The sequence below is a fragment of the Antedon mediterranea genome, chromosome 5, assembly GCF_964355755.1.
Source record: "Antedon mediterranea chromosome 5, ecAntMedi1.1, whole genome shotgun sequence".
In the NCBI taxonomy this organism is placed as follows: Eukaryota; Metazoa; Echinodermata; class Crinoidea; order Comatulida; family Antedonidae; genus Antedon; species Antedon mediterranea.
Window position 1 is genome coordinate 31,636,042 of NC_092674.1, and position 19,913 is coordinate 31,655,954.

Here is a 19,913-nt window from a genome sequence, read left to right on the forward strand (position 1 = left end):
AACCCTGCTGCTGCTGTGTTGTTTACATCACCACGTGCACACTGTTATTGAGGTTATGCATGTTCACGCTTCAATTGTTTTGATAAGAATTGTGTTTAAATACATTTTTATAGCAACTACAAGTAATTTGTGATAAACTATACAAGTACTCATTACAAATACAACAGCGTAGGTACAGTTTGGTTATTCCAAAAGGTAAGAGGATGAATAACCCCGACCGTTTTTTGTAGCATGAGAGTATTTAGCCTCCTGACTGACCTGAGCTGCATGATGTGATGATCTTGGTTGGCATGGTTGGTAGGCTAGATGCCTAACTAGCTAGGCCATAGACTATGATTGATGTGGCATAGTAGTAGAGCCTGAGTAATATGTACAGGTACTACGATTTTTAGGCTAGCCTGTCTATATAGCCGCTGCCTAGGTAGCCTCTAGGTAGGCATAGACTAAGCCTAGGCCTAGTTAATATTATAATATTCATACATTTTTATAGTTGTGTATATTTATAAACATTTTTTTGTTGTTATATTTTTATATACGTACAATGATTACAAAATAAAGAAAATAAATGATATGAATGAATGATTACTGTTTTTTTTTTCATTTAGATGGATTACGAAAATCAAGGATGTCTTCACGACATGTTTATCCGACAAGCATCCAAGACACCAGATGCCATTGCTGTAGTCGCAGAAAATGACAAACAGATGACGTTTAAAGAGCTGGACAATGCTACTGATGTGTTAGCTTACAACTTACGAACAAAAGGTGTCTGTCCAGATTCCATTGTAGGTATCTACATGGAAAAATGTATAGAATACACTACTGCATACATTGCTATATTAAAAGCAGGTAAACACATTTTTACTAACTAACAACGAATACATATAGAATGTTCAATAATTTTTTAATAGAAATCCATTACCTTATACTTAACACCATTTGAGTTCTCAACTCAACCATTTTGAGTTTTTACTCCACCATTTGAGTTCTCAACTCCACCATTTTGATTTTTTACTCCACCATTTGAGTTCTTAATTCACATTTTGAGTCCTTTGTTTCAAAATTGAGAATAAGCTAATTTTTAACAGATGCTTATATTAAATTATAAAATATAATGTTGTTCATTTGTCGTACGTAGGAGGAGCATATATGCCATTGGATACCTCATACCCCCAGCACTTGGTTGCTGACATCATAATTGATGCTGAACCTGTAGCTGTGTTAACAACAAAGAAGCTTGCAAAGAATTTACAAGGTAATTGAATTGATCACTTTATTTCAATTCAATTCAATTCAAAGCAACATTTATTTTCTCCTTTCATATACAAAATTGATTGATTGATTGATTGAATATATACAAAAATTTCGAAAGAAGAAGGTACAAGCCCAGAAAGATGAAAAACACATCTTGTGGAGGGCGTACCTATTACTGACACAGACAAAAACAATTAAGAAAAAAAAATAAAAAATAAATAATAAATAAATAAACAATAAAAAATAGACCGAGGAAAAGTTAATATTTGGAGATAAGGTGACTTTTATTAGTTTAGATATAAATGATTTGCTAGAAACAGAGCTTAAGATTGGGAGTGGCAGATCGTTCCAAAAAGTGGGTCCGGAATACCTAATGTTTTGTTGAAAGTGGTTGGTTTTATGGGTTGGAATATGTAATTTTGAACATATACGGGTATGATGATAATGAATTGAAGAATTAGGAGTGAACATGGAGCAAAGATGTTTGGGAAGGTTAGAATTCGTACGTAGGAGGAGCATATATGAAAATGAAAATTCCATACAAACAAAAATTAATACAAAACGGAAATCAAACTAAAATAGGATTTTTTCCCATTTAGTGAAGAGATTTGAATATCGTAACAGATAGTTTGCAGTGCACCTAACAAGATCATTTTCACTATTCACAACTCTTAATCTAATGTTAGTAATTAATGGACATTTGTGATTGAGAAAATTGAAATTTTTGAAAGATTTTTAATTGAGATAATTAAAGGGAAAGATGTGGAAGTGTTCCCTTACAAGTGTATTTAATATGTGTGTAAATCTAATAATAGTAGATTGAGTTGGAATAAAGTTGAATCAGTAAGGTACCCTGGTTGTAGGTAAATGTTGTGTAATAATATTATTGGTTTTCTCTCTTAAAACAGAGTGAAATCTCTTCTTAAAAGCTAGTGATAATTCAAATTCTATTGTACTTAGTTGTGTACAGGTAGATTGTTTTTGTCATTCAAAGTGATTTTGAGGGCTTATCTGAAATATGTACAGTAAAGATCTGATCTTTGACCTTGCTGAAAGGGGTGATATTTATCATTGATTACAAAGATTTATTTAAAACGTGAAATGATAAAAAGAACAAAAATTAATTTGTAGTTATACACATTTTGATTCACTTTATCTTTAAATATTTACATAAGCAGTAACAATGTACAGTAGTTTTGACTTTGTCATTGACCCTGACATGCTACTAATGTACATTACTATGCATGCTGTTGGCTTCTTATCAGAAATATGAAATCTTATTCTAATGCAATGCAAGCAAAGTACTTGCATTAGTGGATTTAATAAAACTATATTTATTACTGTAGTCATCAGCTATATGATTAGAATGGAAATTGCACCATTGGTTCTATCACTTCCTATTAGAAATTATATATGTAACCACGTCTCCTGACTCAATATATTAGACATTTAAATAAATAAATTTAGTGTAGCACATTAAATTATTAGATTTTCATTTTAACAGATTCTTTAGAAATTATTTTAAATCTAGTTTTAGTTATAAAATGTAGTATTCTAACAGTGTGTGCTCCTTAAGAAACACAGATGTATGTGTATTTTATTAGTTTTGTAAATAAAAGTAATGTTTATGTTAATGTATACTTAGGTGCAAAGAATGCGATTCTTCTTGAAGAAGGGTGGATTGACCGAATAAAAGCAGAAAATTCCAAAGTAGTGCTTACTGAACAAAAACCAACAACTCTGGATAACCTAGCTTACGTAGTATACTCATCAGGAACTACTGGAAAACCAAAAGGTATTTTTTATGAGTTGTATTTACCTAGATGAAAACAACAGTTCATTTCTTAATAAGCGATTATGTTAAATAAACGTGTTACAGTAATAACATTCTCAAATTTATTAATATGCAGCCATCTTTTTCTGTTTAAGGTATTATGTGTCCACATCGAGGTGCTGTCTTCTCTTATACCTGGCGACATCAAAACTATTCATTTGACCCAGATGAACGAGTTGCATCAAACGTCTTTTTTGTATGGGAAATGTTTCGGTCACTGTTGAAAGGTATAGATAATATTGTGTAGTGTATTCAGTCTTTTTTAAAACCTTTTCAAGCAATTCTAAATAAACGTTTTTGTTTTTTTGTAGGAATACCACTATACATAATACCAGATAATGTAATCTATGATCCACCACTGCTGCTAGAATTCCTAAGAAAGCACAAGATAACAAGGCTTTTGTTTACTCCATCGCTGTTAGAAACCGTACTAGATACAGGCAAAGCTGATCTTGCTAGTTGCCTCCAGAATTTAAAGTAAGAAAACATTCAAGAATTTTTTTTTTCTTTTACATAAAAGAATAAAATGTTAAATGTATTATTCTTGGTCCTCAAGCTGAACTGGAAACTGAGGAAATTTGGATTAGTCCCTCCACGGACCCACAGCAGCCAGCAGTGCAGCGCCTACTGAGGTAATTTGGATTAGGCCCTCCACGGACCCACAGCAGCCAGCAGTGCAGCGCCTACTGAGGTAATTTGGATTAGTCCCTCCACGGACCCACAGCAGCCAGCAGTGCAGCGCCTACTGACGTAATTTGAATTAGGCCCTCCACGAACCCACAGCAGCCAGCAGTGCAGCGCCTACTGAGGTAATTTGAATTAGGCCCTCCACGAACCCACAGCAGCCAGCAGTGCAGCGCCTACTGAGGTAATTTGAATTAGGCCCTTCACGAACCCACAGCAGCCAGCAGTGCAGCGCCTACTGAGGTAATTTGGATTAGGCCCTCCAGGGACTCACAGCAGTCAGCAGTGTAGTGCCTACTGAGGTAATTTGAATTAGGCCCTCCACGAACCCACAGCAGCCAGCAGTGCAGCGCCTACTGAGGTAATTTGAATTAGGCCCTCCACGAACCCACAGCAGCCAGCAGTGCAGCGCCTACTGAGGTAATTTGAATTAGGCCCTCCACGAACCCACAGCAGCCAGCAGTGCAGCGCCTACTGAGGTAATTTGGATTAGGCCCTCCACGGACCCACAGCAGCCAGCAGTGCAGCGCCTACTGAGGTAATTTGGATTAGGCCCTCCACGGACCCACAGCAGCCAGCAGTGCAGCACCTACTGAGGTAATTTGGATTAGGCCCTCCACGGACTCACAGCAGTCAGCAGTGTAGTGCCTACTTAGGTAATTTGGATTAGGCCCTCCACGGACCCACAGCAGCCAGCAGTGCAGCGCCTACTGAGGTAATTTGGATTAGGCCCTCCACGGATCCACAGCAGCCAGCAGTGCAGCGCCTACTGAGGTAATTTGGATTAGGCCCTCCACGGACCCACAGCAGCCAGCAGTGCAGCGCCTACTGAGGTAATTTGGATTAGTCCCTCCACGGACCCACAGCAGCCAGCAGTGCAGCGCCTACTGAGGTAATTTGGATTAGGCCCTCCACGGACCCACAGCAGCCAGCAGTGCAGCACCTACTGAGGTAATTTGGATTAGGCCCTCCACGGACCCACAGCAGCCAGCAGTGCAGCGCCTACTGAGGTAATTTGGATTAGGCCCTCCACGGACACACAGCAGCCAGCAGTGCAGCGCCTACTGAGGTAATTTGGATTAGTCCCTCCACGGACCCACAGCAGCCAGCAGTGCAGCGCCTACTGAGGTAATTTGGATTAGTCCCTCCACGGACCCACAGCAGCCAGCAGTGCAGCGCTTACTGAGGTAATTTGGATTAAGCCCTCCACGGATCCACAGCAGCCAGCAGTGCAACGCCTACTTCTTTAAACATAAAATGCCTCAAATGTATATTAAAAAAACAAGTAGTGGCATTTTGCTATTTTTTAGTGAGTTGATGTATGCATGTTAACAAATGAATATTTGTTTTCTTTTAGAATTATCTGGTTGTGTGGTGAAGTAGTGACCAATGGGTTGAGGGATCGGATTTTGGAAACCTTACCATCGATACAGCTTTTGAATCTGTACAGTATTTCTGAATGTCATGATGTTGCTGTTAGTAACCTTTCACTAGACAAGAAAACTGAGGTACCTATAATGTAGCTAAGAGCTACTTGTAACATACCCATACTTTAAAATGAATCCTCAATGATAATGATTCTTTTTATTTTTTTCTCTTAGACAGCAGATAGTAAACGCAAGTTTTGTCCTGTCGGTAAACTATTACAAGGTGTTCAGGTGACCATACTGGATGATCAATTTAATGTCCAGCCAGTAGGATCTCCGGGAGAGGTACAAGCATCCTTTACATTTTATAAACAACTCTAACCAACTTAACAATCTACAAAAAATGATAGAGAATAAGATATGAATGCAATATTGCACAGTAACCACTTACTGTATGTACTGTAATTAGATATGTTTGTTGTTTTGAATGAGTGAAAGCCTTAATTATTTTCTCACCATCATTCAGATTTATGTATCGGGTCCTACATTAGCCAGAGGATACATTAAGCGACCTGAACTGAATGCTAAGAGATTTATCAATCGTCCAGCTAGTTTGCCGGCATCACTGGGGGAAAAGTTTTACCGTACTGGCGATTGGGGCTACATCCTGTCAGATGGTAACTTAGAAATCTGTGGACGTTGTGATTCTATGGTGAAGATTCGTGGATACAGTATTGAAATTCAGGTAATAAAATATTCTGCAATTACTTATCATTTTATAGCAATCAAACATTATTAATCCATTATACTGCTTATTAAACATTTATTTAAAACACTGTATCTTGTATAATCCTCTTTACCTGTAGGCTGTGGAATCAGCCCTGCTACAACTGCCTATGGTCAGTACTTGTGTGGTGCTGGTCCAGGGCAATGAAGGGGAGGATAAGTTTATGGTAGCCTATGTAGTACCAGAAGGCGAAACCACAAGGAAAGAGGTTCGAGCTGAACTGAAGACCAGACTCCCAAATTTTATGATTCCTTCTTATTTTGTCTTCCTCTCAAGGTAGGTAAAGTTATTTTCTACATAGAATTTTGTAAATTGTCAATAATGTTATCATCTTACTTAAAATATTTCCTTCTACATATTTGCACAAAGAGGATAGATCTGACAATCTGAATTGGTTTAATATGTTTTTCTAAACTACCATGTATGTAAGAGTAATTTGTTTTTGCTCTTTAGTATTCCTATTTTAGCAGCATCAGGGAAGTTAGATAAGAAGGCCTTGCCACCATTTAGATCTGAGAAACAATTAAATGGTGAGCAGGATTGCACACCTTCAACTGAATTTGAGAAGAAACTTGCGGCTATTTGGTGTGGAATTCTTCAGTTTAAAACAGTTGATGTACAGGATAATTTCTTTGATCTTGGTGGGTAAGTACTGAATCTTGAAAATAAATATTTAACAATTTTAATACTTATAAATCTTAAAAATTGGGATCTTGGTGGGTAAGTACCATTTGAACAATTTTAAATACTTCTCTTTAAATCTTAACAATTGAGAATTGTCTTTGTAGGTAATAACTTTTATACACACTTGTTTTTTTTGTGTATGTCTTTTGTTTTACATTTTCTGCTCTATAAGCATTTCTACATTGTACCCCATAATTTTTTATACCTATGCCTTTTGTTTGTTAACATCTTTGATTGGCTGATTTGTGTTATTATGTAATTTTATGACTTATCCTTTGTTACAATTCTTCACCTGATGATGGACTACTGTATGCCGTCGTGTTAATAGATATTATTGAGGAAGTTTTAATTTTGATTTTTTTTCTATCTACCCTGCCTAATGAAGCTCTTTGATTTTATTAGGTTATATGCATGATATGCATATAACCTCTTGATTCTGTCAAAATCTTTATTTATTTATTTATTTATTTATTTATTTATTTATTCTTTCCTTAGCACTATTTTGTCCGTGCATTATCTTGGCATCAGTTTAATCTAGCTAAGTCAAGTTTTCAGAGTATATTCCTCATGGCCAGGAATCGATGTGGTTATATTTTCACGATGCGTAATCAAAAATTACGCGGTCTACGCGCGATTTTACGAAATCACGTTTTTAATCATATCTTCACAAGCATGAATCACAATTAAACAAAATTTGGTACTCATAAATTTCAGGTCATATTTCATCATATGGCAATAAAATTACATGCGTAGCGCATATAACGCTTGCGTACGCGCGCTTAAAATGTTCAAAATTGTCAAAATTTATTTTCGATGAAATTAGAGTACGTTTCAGGCAATTTTAAGCGTTTAAAAAATTGCCATGAGTGCGCAGATTTTTGCACGTGCACTGCGCGTTAAACGTTACTGCGCACTCTTTTTGCCCGATTTCTGTTTTACAATCTTTCATTAATAATATCATCATATTTGATTCAGGTTTCAACTCGAAATTGCGTTATACGAGCACGTCAAAAGTGACTGGCTACGCACGTATAAGTTAACAAAATGGTGAAAATATGCTAAATTTTCAAATTAATATATATCGTCAGAATGCAGGGGAACACCTATTTTTTATTTTATTTTCTTGAAGTGTATGTATCATATGTATGATTTATTATCAAATAAAGAGAACAAAAGTTGATTAAGTCATCATTAATTGCATATTAAATTTAAAAAAAATAATTTCGACAATCGAACAAATTATGACATTTTCTTAGGCCAAAATAACAAACTTAACATTAACTTTCTTCCTTCAAAAATTCATATATTAAAGTTAAAAGTATGTAGTTTGACAGTGCATCATTTGTATACATTTTAAAGATGTCATCATAGTAAAAAAATATAATTCATTTCGGTATGTAATAATCTATTTGCATCAAAGTGGTTACTGCATAGTAAATACACGGAGGAATTTTTCTACAACTTTTAGTCAGTTGTATACGGCTCGGTGGTTTGTGCTCGTGTCTATGGCATTCAAGGTACCGAGATCGAGTCTCACCTTGGGAAACGAAATAAGATTTTTTTTTTATTATCCGTATTGTTTGTTCAAATTTATTTCTTAGTGTATAGATTATACACATGATTTATAATGAAATCTAGATAAAAATTAACTTATGTCTTTATTATTATGTAACAACAAATGTGGTTTATGACATTATACGCATATGGATCTTTGATCGGATTGTGATACCGGCTATGGTGTTCGCGTTAGCAAGGTCCTGTCATATATTATAAATAATTAAAGATTCTGAGAAAATCAATCAATCAATATATCTTTTAAAAATCAATTATCTTTATTTAAATCAATGCATATAACCAATAATTCGTCATAGTGACGAATTAAATCTAGTTAACTTTTATAACTATTTCATGTTTTAAGGCATTCTCTGTTGGCAGCAAGACTACTAAACAAAATTCAAGAAACATTTTGTGTAAAGCTGTCAGTGAGTGATCTGTTCAACTACCCTACCATTACAAGTATGGCACAACTGTTGGAAGAATGTAAAGAAAAGAACCTTCACTCAAGGTGTTTATCTCCAGGCACCTTCTATCTGACATGTTTTACAATACATCTTCATAATCCCACTCTTCCCTTCTATCTGACATGTTTTACAATACATCTTCATAATCCCACTCTTCCTTTCTATCTGACATGTTTTACAATACATCTTCATAATCCCACTCTTCCCTTCTATCTGACATATTTTACAATACATCTTCATAATCCCACTCTTCCCTTCTATCTGACATGTTTTACAATACATCTTCATAATCCCACTCTTCCCTTCTATCTGACATGTTTTACAATACATCTTCATAATCCCACTCTTCCCTTCTATCTGACATGTTTTACAATACATCTTCATAATCCCACTCTTCCCTTCTATCTGACATGTTTTACAATACATCTTCATAATCCCACTCTTCCCTTCTATCTGACATGTTTTACAATACATCTTCATAATCCCACTCTTCCCTTCTATCTGACATGTTTTACAATACATCTTCCTAATCCCATTCTTCCTTTCTATCTGACATGTTTTACAATACATCTTCATAATCCCACTCTTCCCTTCTATCTGACATGTTTTACAATACATCTTCATAATCCCACTCTTCCCTTCTATCTGACATGTTTTACAATACATCTTCATAATCCCACTCTTCCTTTCTATCTGACATGTTTTACAATACATCTTCATAATCCCACTCTTCCCTTCTATCTGATATGTTTTACAATACATCTTCATAATCCCACTCTTCCCTTCTATCTGACATGTTTTACAATACATCTTCATAATCCCACTCTTCCCTTCTATCTGACATGTTTTACAATACATCTTCATAATCCCACTCTTCCTTTCTATCTGACATGTTTTACAATACATCTTCATAATCCCACTCTTCCTTTCTATCTGACATGTTTTACAATACATCTTCATAATCCCACTCTTCCCTTCTATCTGACATGTTTTACAATACATCTTCATAATCCCACTCTTCCTTTCTATCTGACATGTTTTACAATACATCTTCATAATCCCACTCTTCCCTTTCTATCTGACATGTTTTACAATACATCTTCATAATCCCACTCTTCCCTTCTATCTGACATGTTTTACAATACATCTTCATAATCCCATTCTTCCTTTCTATCTGACATGTTTTACAATACATCTTCATAATCCCACTCTTCCTTTCTATCTGACATGTTTTACAATACATCTTCATAATCCCACTCTTCCTTTCTATCTGACATGTTTTACAATACATCTTCATAATCCCACTCTTCCCTTCTATCTGACATGTTTTACAATACATCTTCATAATCCCACTCTTCTCTTCTATCTGACATGTTTTACAATACATCTTCATAATCCCACTCTTCCTTTCTATCTGACATGTTTTACAATACATCTTCATAATCCCACTCTTCCCTTCTATCTGACATGTTTTACAATACATCTTCATAATCCCACTCTTCCTTTCTATCTGACATGTTTTACAATACATCTTCATAATCCCACTCTTCCCTTCTATCTGACATGTTTTACAATACATCTTCATAATCCCACTCTTCCTTTCTATCTGACATGTTTTACAATACATCTTCATAATCCCACTCTTCCCTTCTATCTGACATGTTTTACAATACATCTTCATAATCCCACTCTTCCCTTCTATCTGATATGTTTTACAATACATCTTCATAATCCCACTCTTCCCTTCTATCTGACATGTTTTACAATACATCTTCATAATCATTATATAACCAGTGTGTAATACAGATCTGATGCATTCACATAAAAAGATAACTTTGCAAGTATTAAATATTGTTATTTAGCCTTTTAATAGTTTTTATTTTCAAAATGTGTTGTATATACAGTATTTCTCATTACTTTATTTATAACATTCCTTGTTGTATCTGATTATATAATTATGTAAATTGACAAACACACAATTGACTGGACATTACTACTTTTTTCTTGTTATTGTATCAATTGGTGATTTTTTTTTGTATCCTTATCATTTAAGGAGTTTTGAAGTTGTTCATCCAAGCATTGACCTGGTAGCAGAGGTCAAGAACCATGATCAAGGAATCATGCGGCTTGATATGCAACTACGTGCATTCTGGCGTTCCATCCAATATGGTGACCGCTGGAAAAGAGGGCGTGTGTTACTTACTGGAGCTACTGGTTTTCTGGGAACATTTATTCTGCAAGAACTTTTGCTAAATACACAGGTATGTTATTCTTATCACACTTGTATAATTACTAACAAGCGAGCACATTTTATTGAGTTAGTTTGATAAAATGTTATATCTGTAGTACAGTACATGTTGTGTTGAGTTTAATATCCCATGATGGGAATGTTATACACAGAGAAATTGAAGTTGCTACAAAACGTTATATGTGATTATTAATATTAGTCTCTATTTTTTAAAATTGTAAATATTTAAGAATTTGTAATTATTAATCTTATCTTTTGATCTTTGTGCATTTTTTATAGTAATTTTAAATTTAATTAATTATACAGTAATTATTACTGTTTCATAGGCCTTAATGTGTTTTTTCTTCGTTTAACTTTGTTTATGTGAATTATCATTTTCATATGTAAGCTCTTATTTCAACTATGAGTTGTATTTTGAGTCTTTTTATACCGATTAAATAAAAAAATAAATAAATATTTAAAATGGCTAACATGTTCCTCTAAATGCTAAGGTACTTCATAGCAAGTTGAAGTATAGGTTGTTAAAAGTGTTTATTGCAATATACAAGTTGTGTTTGGGATTAAGTTATAAGTAAGTTAGTAAGTTGTAAGTTATACCCAGCAATCAAAATGTTCGAAGTTTGATCTTTATTTTATGAGGTACTGTAGGTGTAAGTGAGAGATAACATGCCCTCCACGCCCTACCCTAAAATTAACTAAGCTTTAATAAATGGAAGACGGCTTCTATATGTTATAAACTTGATTTTATTCCCCCCATGTTATTTATATACACCACTGCAGTGGTATTGTCAATTTTTATTAAAATGTTATTTAAATAATAAATATCAATGTTATTTAATTTTGTTTCGTTATTATTTACCCAAACAAGCTGGTCGTTGAGGCCAGAGTTTCTTTAACGATCACCGTAGCAAAATAAAATAAGAAGATTAAACGAGAACTTACCTGTTCGAAGTTTGATCTTTATTTTATAGGTAAAAATGTAAGTGAGAGGTAACTCTTACATGACTTGGCATTTTTTATATGTCATTAAAGAAACATAATTGTTATGATAAATAACAATAATTTGTTTATGGAATCTATTGTTGATGCATCCAGCATAGATATCATCATTTTCTATACTGAATTCTTTTCAGACACACATTTATTGCCTTGTGCGGAGATTTCGAGATATGACCGGTGAACAAAGACTGCTTGCATCACTCAAACAGTTTGGAATTTGTAAGGAATCTTCCCAGAAAAACAAAGTGATGGAATACTTTGATACACGAGTAACAGCAATTACAGGTAAACAAGCCAGCTGATATTGATTTAAACCTGTGCTGCTAATAGTTTGATAATAAAGTAGAAGTATCCATTTGAAATGTTTGCATAGGATAAACACAAACTATTCAGTTTCAGTGTGATGAGTAAGATTTGTTCAATGCTGCAGAGAAAAGTTTTGAAGATCTCACATGTACGCAAGTGCATTATTATTATTGGTTATTATTATTATTATTATTATTATTTATTCTGTGTATTATTATTATATGGTTTTAGATTAAGAATCCTATTTTAGTGTGATTTTCAGTTTTATATTAGTTTTTGTTGTATATATGGATCTATTCATTCTAAAATAAAGTGATCAATTCAATTCAATTATCAGGTGATGTTTCTCTTAGAAATATGGGAATGAGTGAAGAGGATTACACTTACCTTAGCTATGAGGTAACTTGTACTTAATTATTTTGTTTCAACAAGTTTAAAAGTAATTTTAAAATCATATAAAAACATATTTGATGGCAGGACTTGATTAACATTCCAGGGTCCAGGTTAAATGTTCTAATTCATCATCTGTGTACACTATCAAACTAATATAACCCAAATATGGTAGTGATACACTTAAATATGGTAGTGATATGACATCATCATGTACGTTCATATATGGGAACATTACATTTTTTTGTCACATAAAGTGTAGACAGAGATTTAATTTATTATATTTTATAAATTCTTAGATTGACTTTATAGTACATGCTGCTGCCTATGTAAATCTCATCTATCCATATGATGCCCTACACGGAACTAACGTATTAGGTACCCAGAATACTGTCCTCTTTTCTTGTACGAATAAGATCAAACCACTCCATCATATAAGGTAACATAACAATTTTCATGTCATAAAAGCTAATTGAAAAGTTCCAATAATTTATTTTGGATGTCTAATAATAAATTAAACTGCTTTATTAGAGGGTTGAAAGATGTGACAAGTATTAGCATATTTGCTACTATTTGCTTGCCTCCTCTCTTTATTAACTAAACACCTTCATATTAGATTATTGACTGTGCTATTCTTGCCTGATTGCTAAGCATCATAATAAGTGTTTGCTTACCTCGCTTTTATAATATAGTTCAGTTTAAGTTGATTGCATTGTTGTACAAGTTTTGTTTAAATACATAAAATATTTGAGTTTGTGTTTAAGAATTATTACATAAACATAACATAAATTCAAACAATTGTGTTTTTGGTTTTTGTCGTTATTTATATCTTAACAAATCTTTATAAAAATGTTGTTTTACTAAGTACTAATAGTGTGTTCCCGCATAACACTACTAATTGTATGGAAAATGATGACATGCTAAAATATGCCTCGTTACTAGCCGATGGGTATGGACAGACTAAGTGGGTTGCAGAACAAATTGTGCTGAAAGCCAAATCCCGTGGTCTTCCTGTTGTCATTTATAGACTTGGTAAGTTGTATTCCGGACACCAAAACCTGTCTTCCGAGCTGACTACAGCGTTAGCATTCTCGTCACCAGGTGCACTGCTGCCTTTAGCATTCTTCCGTGTTGACCTAGTACTGGAACTAGCCATTGAATTGATGAATGACAGTAGAAATAGCGGAATAGCAGTAGCAATATGGCAAAGTAGATGAACAAACTACCGTAGGACTAGTAGTGTCCGAGTCAAAGTGATAGCTGGTTGAATCAGCCACAACAATGGCGAAATAATTGAGTTCAATGAAAACCGGGAGCGAGGTTTTAGACACGTCCGTTCACCATGAGTTCTGAGAACTAAGCATTGCTTGTATCCTTAGGCAAGACACTTTACTTACATTTGCCTCTCTCCACCCAGGTGTATAAATGGGTACCGGTTAGATCAAGATAACCTTGCACTGATTACTAGCTGCATTATTATGAGAGTATGTTTCCATAAATGTTGATCCAAAAAATGAATGGGGTAATAATATTCAGCGCGTTAAGAGCTTGCTTATATGCGCTATATAAGAAAGAACTTATTATTATTACTAACAAACCCATTCACTATCCCATCCCCCACTATTTGATCTACAGTATGCTCTGCCTACACTCAATCTTGTTAGATATTATTTATAACATTTAGGCAATCTTTCCGGTGACTCCACTACTGCTTACTGGAACCCATTAGACTCAAACCTGTTGGCTATCCAAGGAATTGCTGCCACTCACACCGCTCCTGACATTGATTGGCAAATTGAGATGACACCAGTAGATTTTGTAAGCAGTGTTATTGTGAACATGACACAGAATTTGATGTGTTGTGTTGGCAAGGTTTTCCATATTGTTAACCCAAACCGTGTTGATGCAAAGTGAGTATAATAATAATGAATTAATATTTATTTTTTCTTCTTTACGTTTATTTAATACTATATTCAGAAATATACAAGATTATTGAAAAGTTTATTTAAAGTATGGTATAGAGTTTATATACATTATTCAATGTGCTTAATCCTGTTTCTTTTTAGTTTGCTGTATCAGACAATGAGAAATCTAGGGTATCCCATAAAAGTTGTTAGTTTTGAAGAATGGGGTGAAGAGATTGAATTACTAAGCAATGGATCTGAAGAGACCAGGATGCTAGGCCAAGCACTTGATGGCATCAATAAGTAAGCTTTTAAGTACCAACCACTTCATTGTTTTAGAGTAAGTCAGCCTGATTGAAAGTTAAACTGATTGAAAGTTAAAATGACATACATTTATTTTCTTATTTATTTTCATCCTTTTGTTGACAGAAATCCAGAATTCTTTCAAGACAAGTCGCAATTTGATATGAGATATTTAAGGGAAATGCTAGATGAATGGCAGATTCAATACCCTACAGTAGATGTGAAACAAATAAGAATGTACTTAAAACATCTTATAGCTAGAAAAGTTCTTAAATCACCAAATCCACGACATAGTGGTAAGTACTTTTAGCATAGTGCATTCATTTTTTATATTCTAATTATATTTAAATGCTTATATATAAAGTAATTTATTGCTCTATAGAAAATAAAAAAATTAATGAGCAATCAAATCTTTAGTAAAACCAAGTACAGTAGTTCAATAGATTTGAATCTATTGTTAGCTGTTTAGCTTTTTAGATATTTTTACTATTTCATTCAATTCAAAACTGAAATATACATATTGAAACTAAACTGATAAAACTAGGATAGTGAGCTATTATCATTACTAGTTGAAATAATGGTGTAACAGAGGTGGATTTAGAGAGAAATTAAAATTACCCCTTATTCATTTTAAACTCTATAATTAGCAAAATAATATTTAATGATTAGAAATTAAATTAATGATTAAAAAGGTCATTTACTTTGTGAATTGTGACATTCTATTAAATTAATTATGTAATAAATATTCATTTTCTATATATGAAAGTATAAATTATAAATTATTATGACTATGACTCATGCAGAAGTACTATTCATTTATCAAACTGAATATTCCCCAGAATTATTTTACTAGATCATAATAGGAGTCAATTCTACATGTTATCATTATGCTATGTATATGGAGTAGCAATTGCATAAAATACAGCAGTGTATGCACTGTAGTATTGACTAAAAGCTACATTTGATTTAAAAGTCTAGGCTAATTGATGTGAAGAGGATTTATAAATCTAATGGAATGGGATTTATAAATCTAATGGAATGGGATTTATAAATCTAATGGAATGGGATTTATAGAAACACATTATTAAAGTCCTATGTATTAAAAGTAATTTGCTTTAAGTGTATAAATGTATTTGTAAGGATTTTTTATAGTATTACATACACTCACATAACGTATTGTTCATTTTCTGTTTTACAGTAGTACATATACAGAAAACAAAATGAAGCATTTTAAACAAACTTGATTTTGTTTTCCTGTCTATGATTTTTTTTACCTGTTTTATGTGATTTGATCAAATAAATAAATGAATGTGTTTCCATAGAAAATACACCATTACTTGGCCAAGTTGCTATAGTGACAGGGGCATCAAGTGGTATTGGAGCAGCAATTGCAACCCACCTTGCAAATGCCGGGGCATCAGTTGCAATAGCAGCACGAAGAGAAGACAAACTCCAGAAAGTTAAAGAGGAAATTGAAGCAAATAGTGGAACAGTTTTTGTGATGAAAACAGATGTTACAAAAAGAGAACAAGTAAGTCACCAATATTTATTTTATTGATATTCAATTTTATTTGGTAAATAAAGTGAAATGTACATTGCTGGTCACACATAACAATATATGATGGAACTGTTTACTCACACAATCTGTATTTGTTTTAGTGTATGCATTGTGTAAAAATAAATAATGCTATGTATAAAAGCTTTTCTTGTTGTTTATTGGATGTTGTTAACATTAACCCCAAGGGGATCATTACTAGAAAACATAATGAGTTTCTATAAACTGACCTTGGTAAATCCATGTGTCACTGGGATTTTAATATTTCAAATCTGTAATCGTATTTTTATGTTCCTAGTACTACATAATATATAAATCATTAACATGTAAGATATTTTGAGCTCATAATGAACGTATAGGAAGAAGTCTTAAAATTATGTTATAGTTTGATTCAAAGAAAAGTAGCATAAATATGTTACATTATTAAAATACATTCAACATCACAAGGACCATTTTCACTTATGTATTCATAATTTTGAAATAATTTATTTCTAAATACCTTGTGGCAAGATTATTTAAGTTAAACAATTAAACGAGTTTGACTCAAGTTACTCAATAGTTACTTATCAAATTTAGCCTACGGTATTAAACGACTTGTATGGATGATTTCCAGGTCGTTTGCTTCAGTTTTTAGGCCATGCTGCTAATGACTGACATGCTGATGACATTACTCAATGCACTTTCATTTCATCTACCTCGTTTACATCGCTTAAACTCAAGTTAGCTCCTCGCTAACATTTATGCATATATAATAGTGTATGAATACATCAATACATGAATATATAAAAAGTGTATTTAGAACTGTATGTTAATGTAAAAATACAACAAAACAGCATTGTACAACTTAAGCTCTGTTCTACACCATCAAACTAGTTTGAAAAAAAAGTGTGAGGTCAATTATGGTAGTGATATGTCCAAATATGGTAGTGATATGACATCATCATGTCCATATATGGGCACATCACATTTTGTTTGTCACATAAATTTTGATAGTGTAGACAGAACTTTAGAAATATATCCTTTAGAACAAAAAAAACATTTAATTCAGTAATTCAAGGTTTGTTTTATTTAAAATAATAACATTTAACAATTACTGATTATTATAATGACAATGATGGTAAAGAATTGTCTCTTCAATAAAAGGTGCTGAGGATGATTTGTATATATTTTATGGTCCCATACATTTATATCCTCTCTTTTAGGTTAAGTGTTTAGTTACTGAAACAGAGAAGCACTTAGGACCAGTAGACATCATAGTGAACAATGCTGGCATTATGTATTATACCCCAATGAGGAAAATACAGGAAGATCAATGGGAGAAGACGATTGATATTAACTGCAAGGTACAATACATTTTGTTTCAATATCATTTTGTCCTAAATTGATTACGTATGTTTTAGGTTTTATCTACTAAGTAAAGCTTGCCAGTAAGAAAAGTGTTGTACAGAAACGAAGCAATATAATAGTTATAAGACATTTTTCTTTTTTATTCTGACTTCAAGCCAAACATCTTAGTAAAGCTTGCTTTAAATTAACATGTTAGCAAACTGTTGTTGTTTTTCACAGGGTGTAGTTAATGGGATTGGAGCTGTACTTAAAGGCATGTTAGAAAGAAAGAAAGGACACATTGTCAATATGTCATCAAATGCTGGAAGAGCTGTAAGTATTTATGTGATTATAGTATTAAAAAAAACATTACCCGAAGATTGTAAATTGAAAATTATAAATACAAATACATAAACAATAAGTTGTAATGTTTGCAGGCGTTTGCTGGTCTTGCTGTTTACACAGGAACAAAGTTCTTTGTTGAAGGTGTCTCATCTTCACTACGGAAAGAGATTGCAGATAGTGGAGTGAAAGTAACATGTATTCAACCGGGTGATGTTGTTACTGAGCTGTTAGCTCATAGTACAGACAATGAGGTACGTTAAAAATGGAACCTTTAATGCAGTGACTGAATAAAGGTATAACATATAACAAATATAAACCAACATTTTTGTTTGCTATTAACATTGTTCATTTCTAGGCTAAATCTGAGTATGCTGATAATAGTGGAGAAAAGGTTTTAGATCCGAATGATATAGGCAGAGCTGTTGTATATGCTGTAAGTCAGCCAGCACATGTCGCTATTAATGAAATTTTGATTGAACCTAGACATGCTCCAGCAGTCTGATTACCAAGTCCCAAAGCAAAGATATTCAGGTAATACTTGAATTTCCTCATCAATTAATGGTGTATTGAACTTAAATGACAAAAAGACTCAAATATAGTATTGGCATGACGATTGGTATTGACAGGAAACTATTGGTATTGACAGGAAACTATTGGTATTGGCATGACGATTGGTATTGACAGGAAACTATTATTCATAAATCAATACTGTCATACTTAGTCATTGGAATATTTATATAATATTTTTATGATATAATTATATGATTTCACATTCCTTGCATTTTTTAAAGATACGTCACGTAGAGTATAGAACAATAAGACAAAATAACTTTGCCATTGTTAATTTGTTTAATGTATTAGTATTATACTGATTAAGTATTACAAATAATTTATGCTTGCCAATTTTACGAACATTTGTGAAATATAAACTATATATTGATAATAGTGACTAGATGTTAAATTGCTACTGATACAAATGTATGAATTTTAAATATGAAGTGCAGTAATTTAAAAACAGCAATAACATAACAATAAAGTGAAGAAAAAACTGTTTTTTTTCTTAAAAGAATACCATCAATTCCGTTTTATCATTTCGTGGGTAACTTTATTGTCAACTCTTTAATACCGTTATAGAGTACCATCCTTCTTATGTATATGGTGTATATTCATCACAGTTATTGTGTCTTCGTTCATCAGTACCGTCCATTCCTTATCTTATTCCCTATTAACATAGAGATAAACCTGTATCAGACTATACAGGAAGAAAGATCAAAGAAAGCTTGTGTACTCGGTCATGTCTGGAAAGTGTTAAAATAGACCCACATTTCATATTAGATAATAATACTTGTGCTATATTGTAAACCCATTAATAAACTGAAGAGAAACGAATTTTATTTTAACGATGTGTTTTTGTGTACACTTGGCGTGTACGTGTTAATGACATAAGCTAATATTATCTTTTCTGTTGGATAGTAATGTTAGACATCAAGCGAAAACTTAAATTGCACAGCCGCTAATGATAAAAGATGCTTATTTTACCAAAAATGTAGGACATAAATTGGCCAAAAAGAAACAGTTAATGATAAAGTTTATATCTGATACATTTTGAACGAATGATGCGAACTTGAGAAGTGTTTAAAAGGAATTTCAAAATGTCATTGAAAGATCTGCTATACGTTTGACAAGAATGAATTAAATTTGAGTTATTCTGTAATGCAATTCAAATGTCAATTTAAAGATAAATATCGATTTAGTATTCAGAAACAAAATAGGTCTAAAAAAACGTTTTACAAAAGAACTTTGCTAAAATGATGGTTGAATGTATTTATTTATTATTTTTTTAATAATCAAGATTAATGATGTTTTTTGACAGTTTATATTATGTTTATAAACTCTTCTAATTCAT

The 19,913-nt window shown here is 32.9% G+C and overlaps 1 protein-coding gene across 1 annotated transcript; it reads left to right on the forward strand.

Moving 5' to 3' along the window:
* The first annotated feature begins 140 nt into the window (after window positions 1-140).
* LOC140050517 (uncharacterized) lies at window positions 141-19,393 on the forward strand. The gene is made up of 25 exons (XM_072095751.1): window positions 141-195; window positions 606-849; window positions 1,139-1,255; window positions 2,900-3,049; window positions 3,184-3,315; window positions 3,400-3,565; window positions 5,130-5,280; window positions 5,374-5,484; window positions 5,666-5,884; window positions 6,006-6,202; window positions 6,380-6,571; window positions 8,529-8,675; window positions 10,685-10,892; window positions 12,013-12,163; window positions 12,522-12,583; window positions 12,874-13,013; window positions 13,440-13,606; window positions 14,259-14,484; window positions 14,641-14,781; window positions 14,908-15,077; window positions 16,104-16,312; window positions 17,539-17,679; window positions 17,903-17,995; window positions 18,100-18,258; window positions 18,363-19,393. Exons 2-25 carry the CDS (start codon window positions 606-608, stop codon window positions 18,507-18,509), a joined length of 3,840 nt encoding a protein of 1,279 aa, XP_071951852.1. The 5' UTR covers window positions 141-195; the 3' UTR covers window positions 18,510-19,393.
* The last annotated feature ends 520 nt before the right edge of the window (window positions 19,394-19,913 follow it).

What these genes read in the sequence shown, in the direction of transcription:
- LOC140050517 (XM_072095751.1), top strand. Translation starts at nt 606, where the DNA reads ATGGATTACGAAAATCAAGGATGTCTTCACGACATGTTTATCCGACAA. An exon ending in AACTACTGGAAAACCAAAAG is followed by an intron (nt 3,050 to 3,183) that starts GTATTTTTTATG and finishes TTTCTGTTTAAG; the next exon opens with GTATTATGTGTCCACATCGA. An exon ending in AATTTCTTTGATCTTGGTGG is followed by an intron (nt 6,572 to 8,528) that starts GTAAGTACTGAA and finishes TCATGTTTTAAG; the next exon opens with GCATTCTCTGTTGGCAGCAA.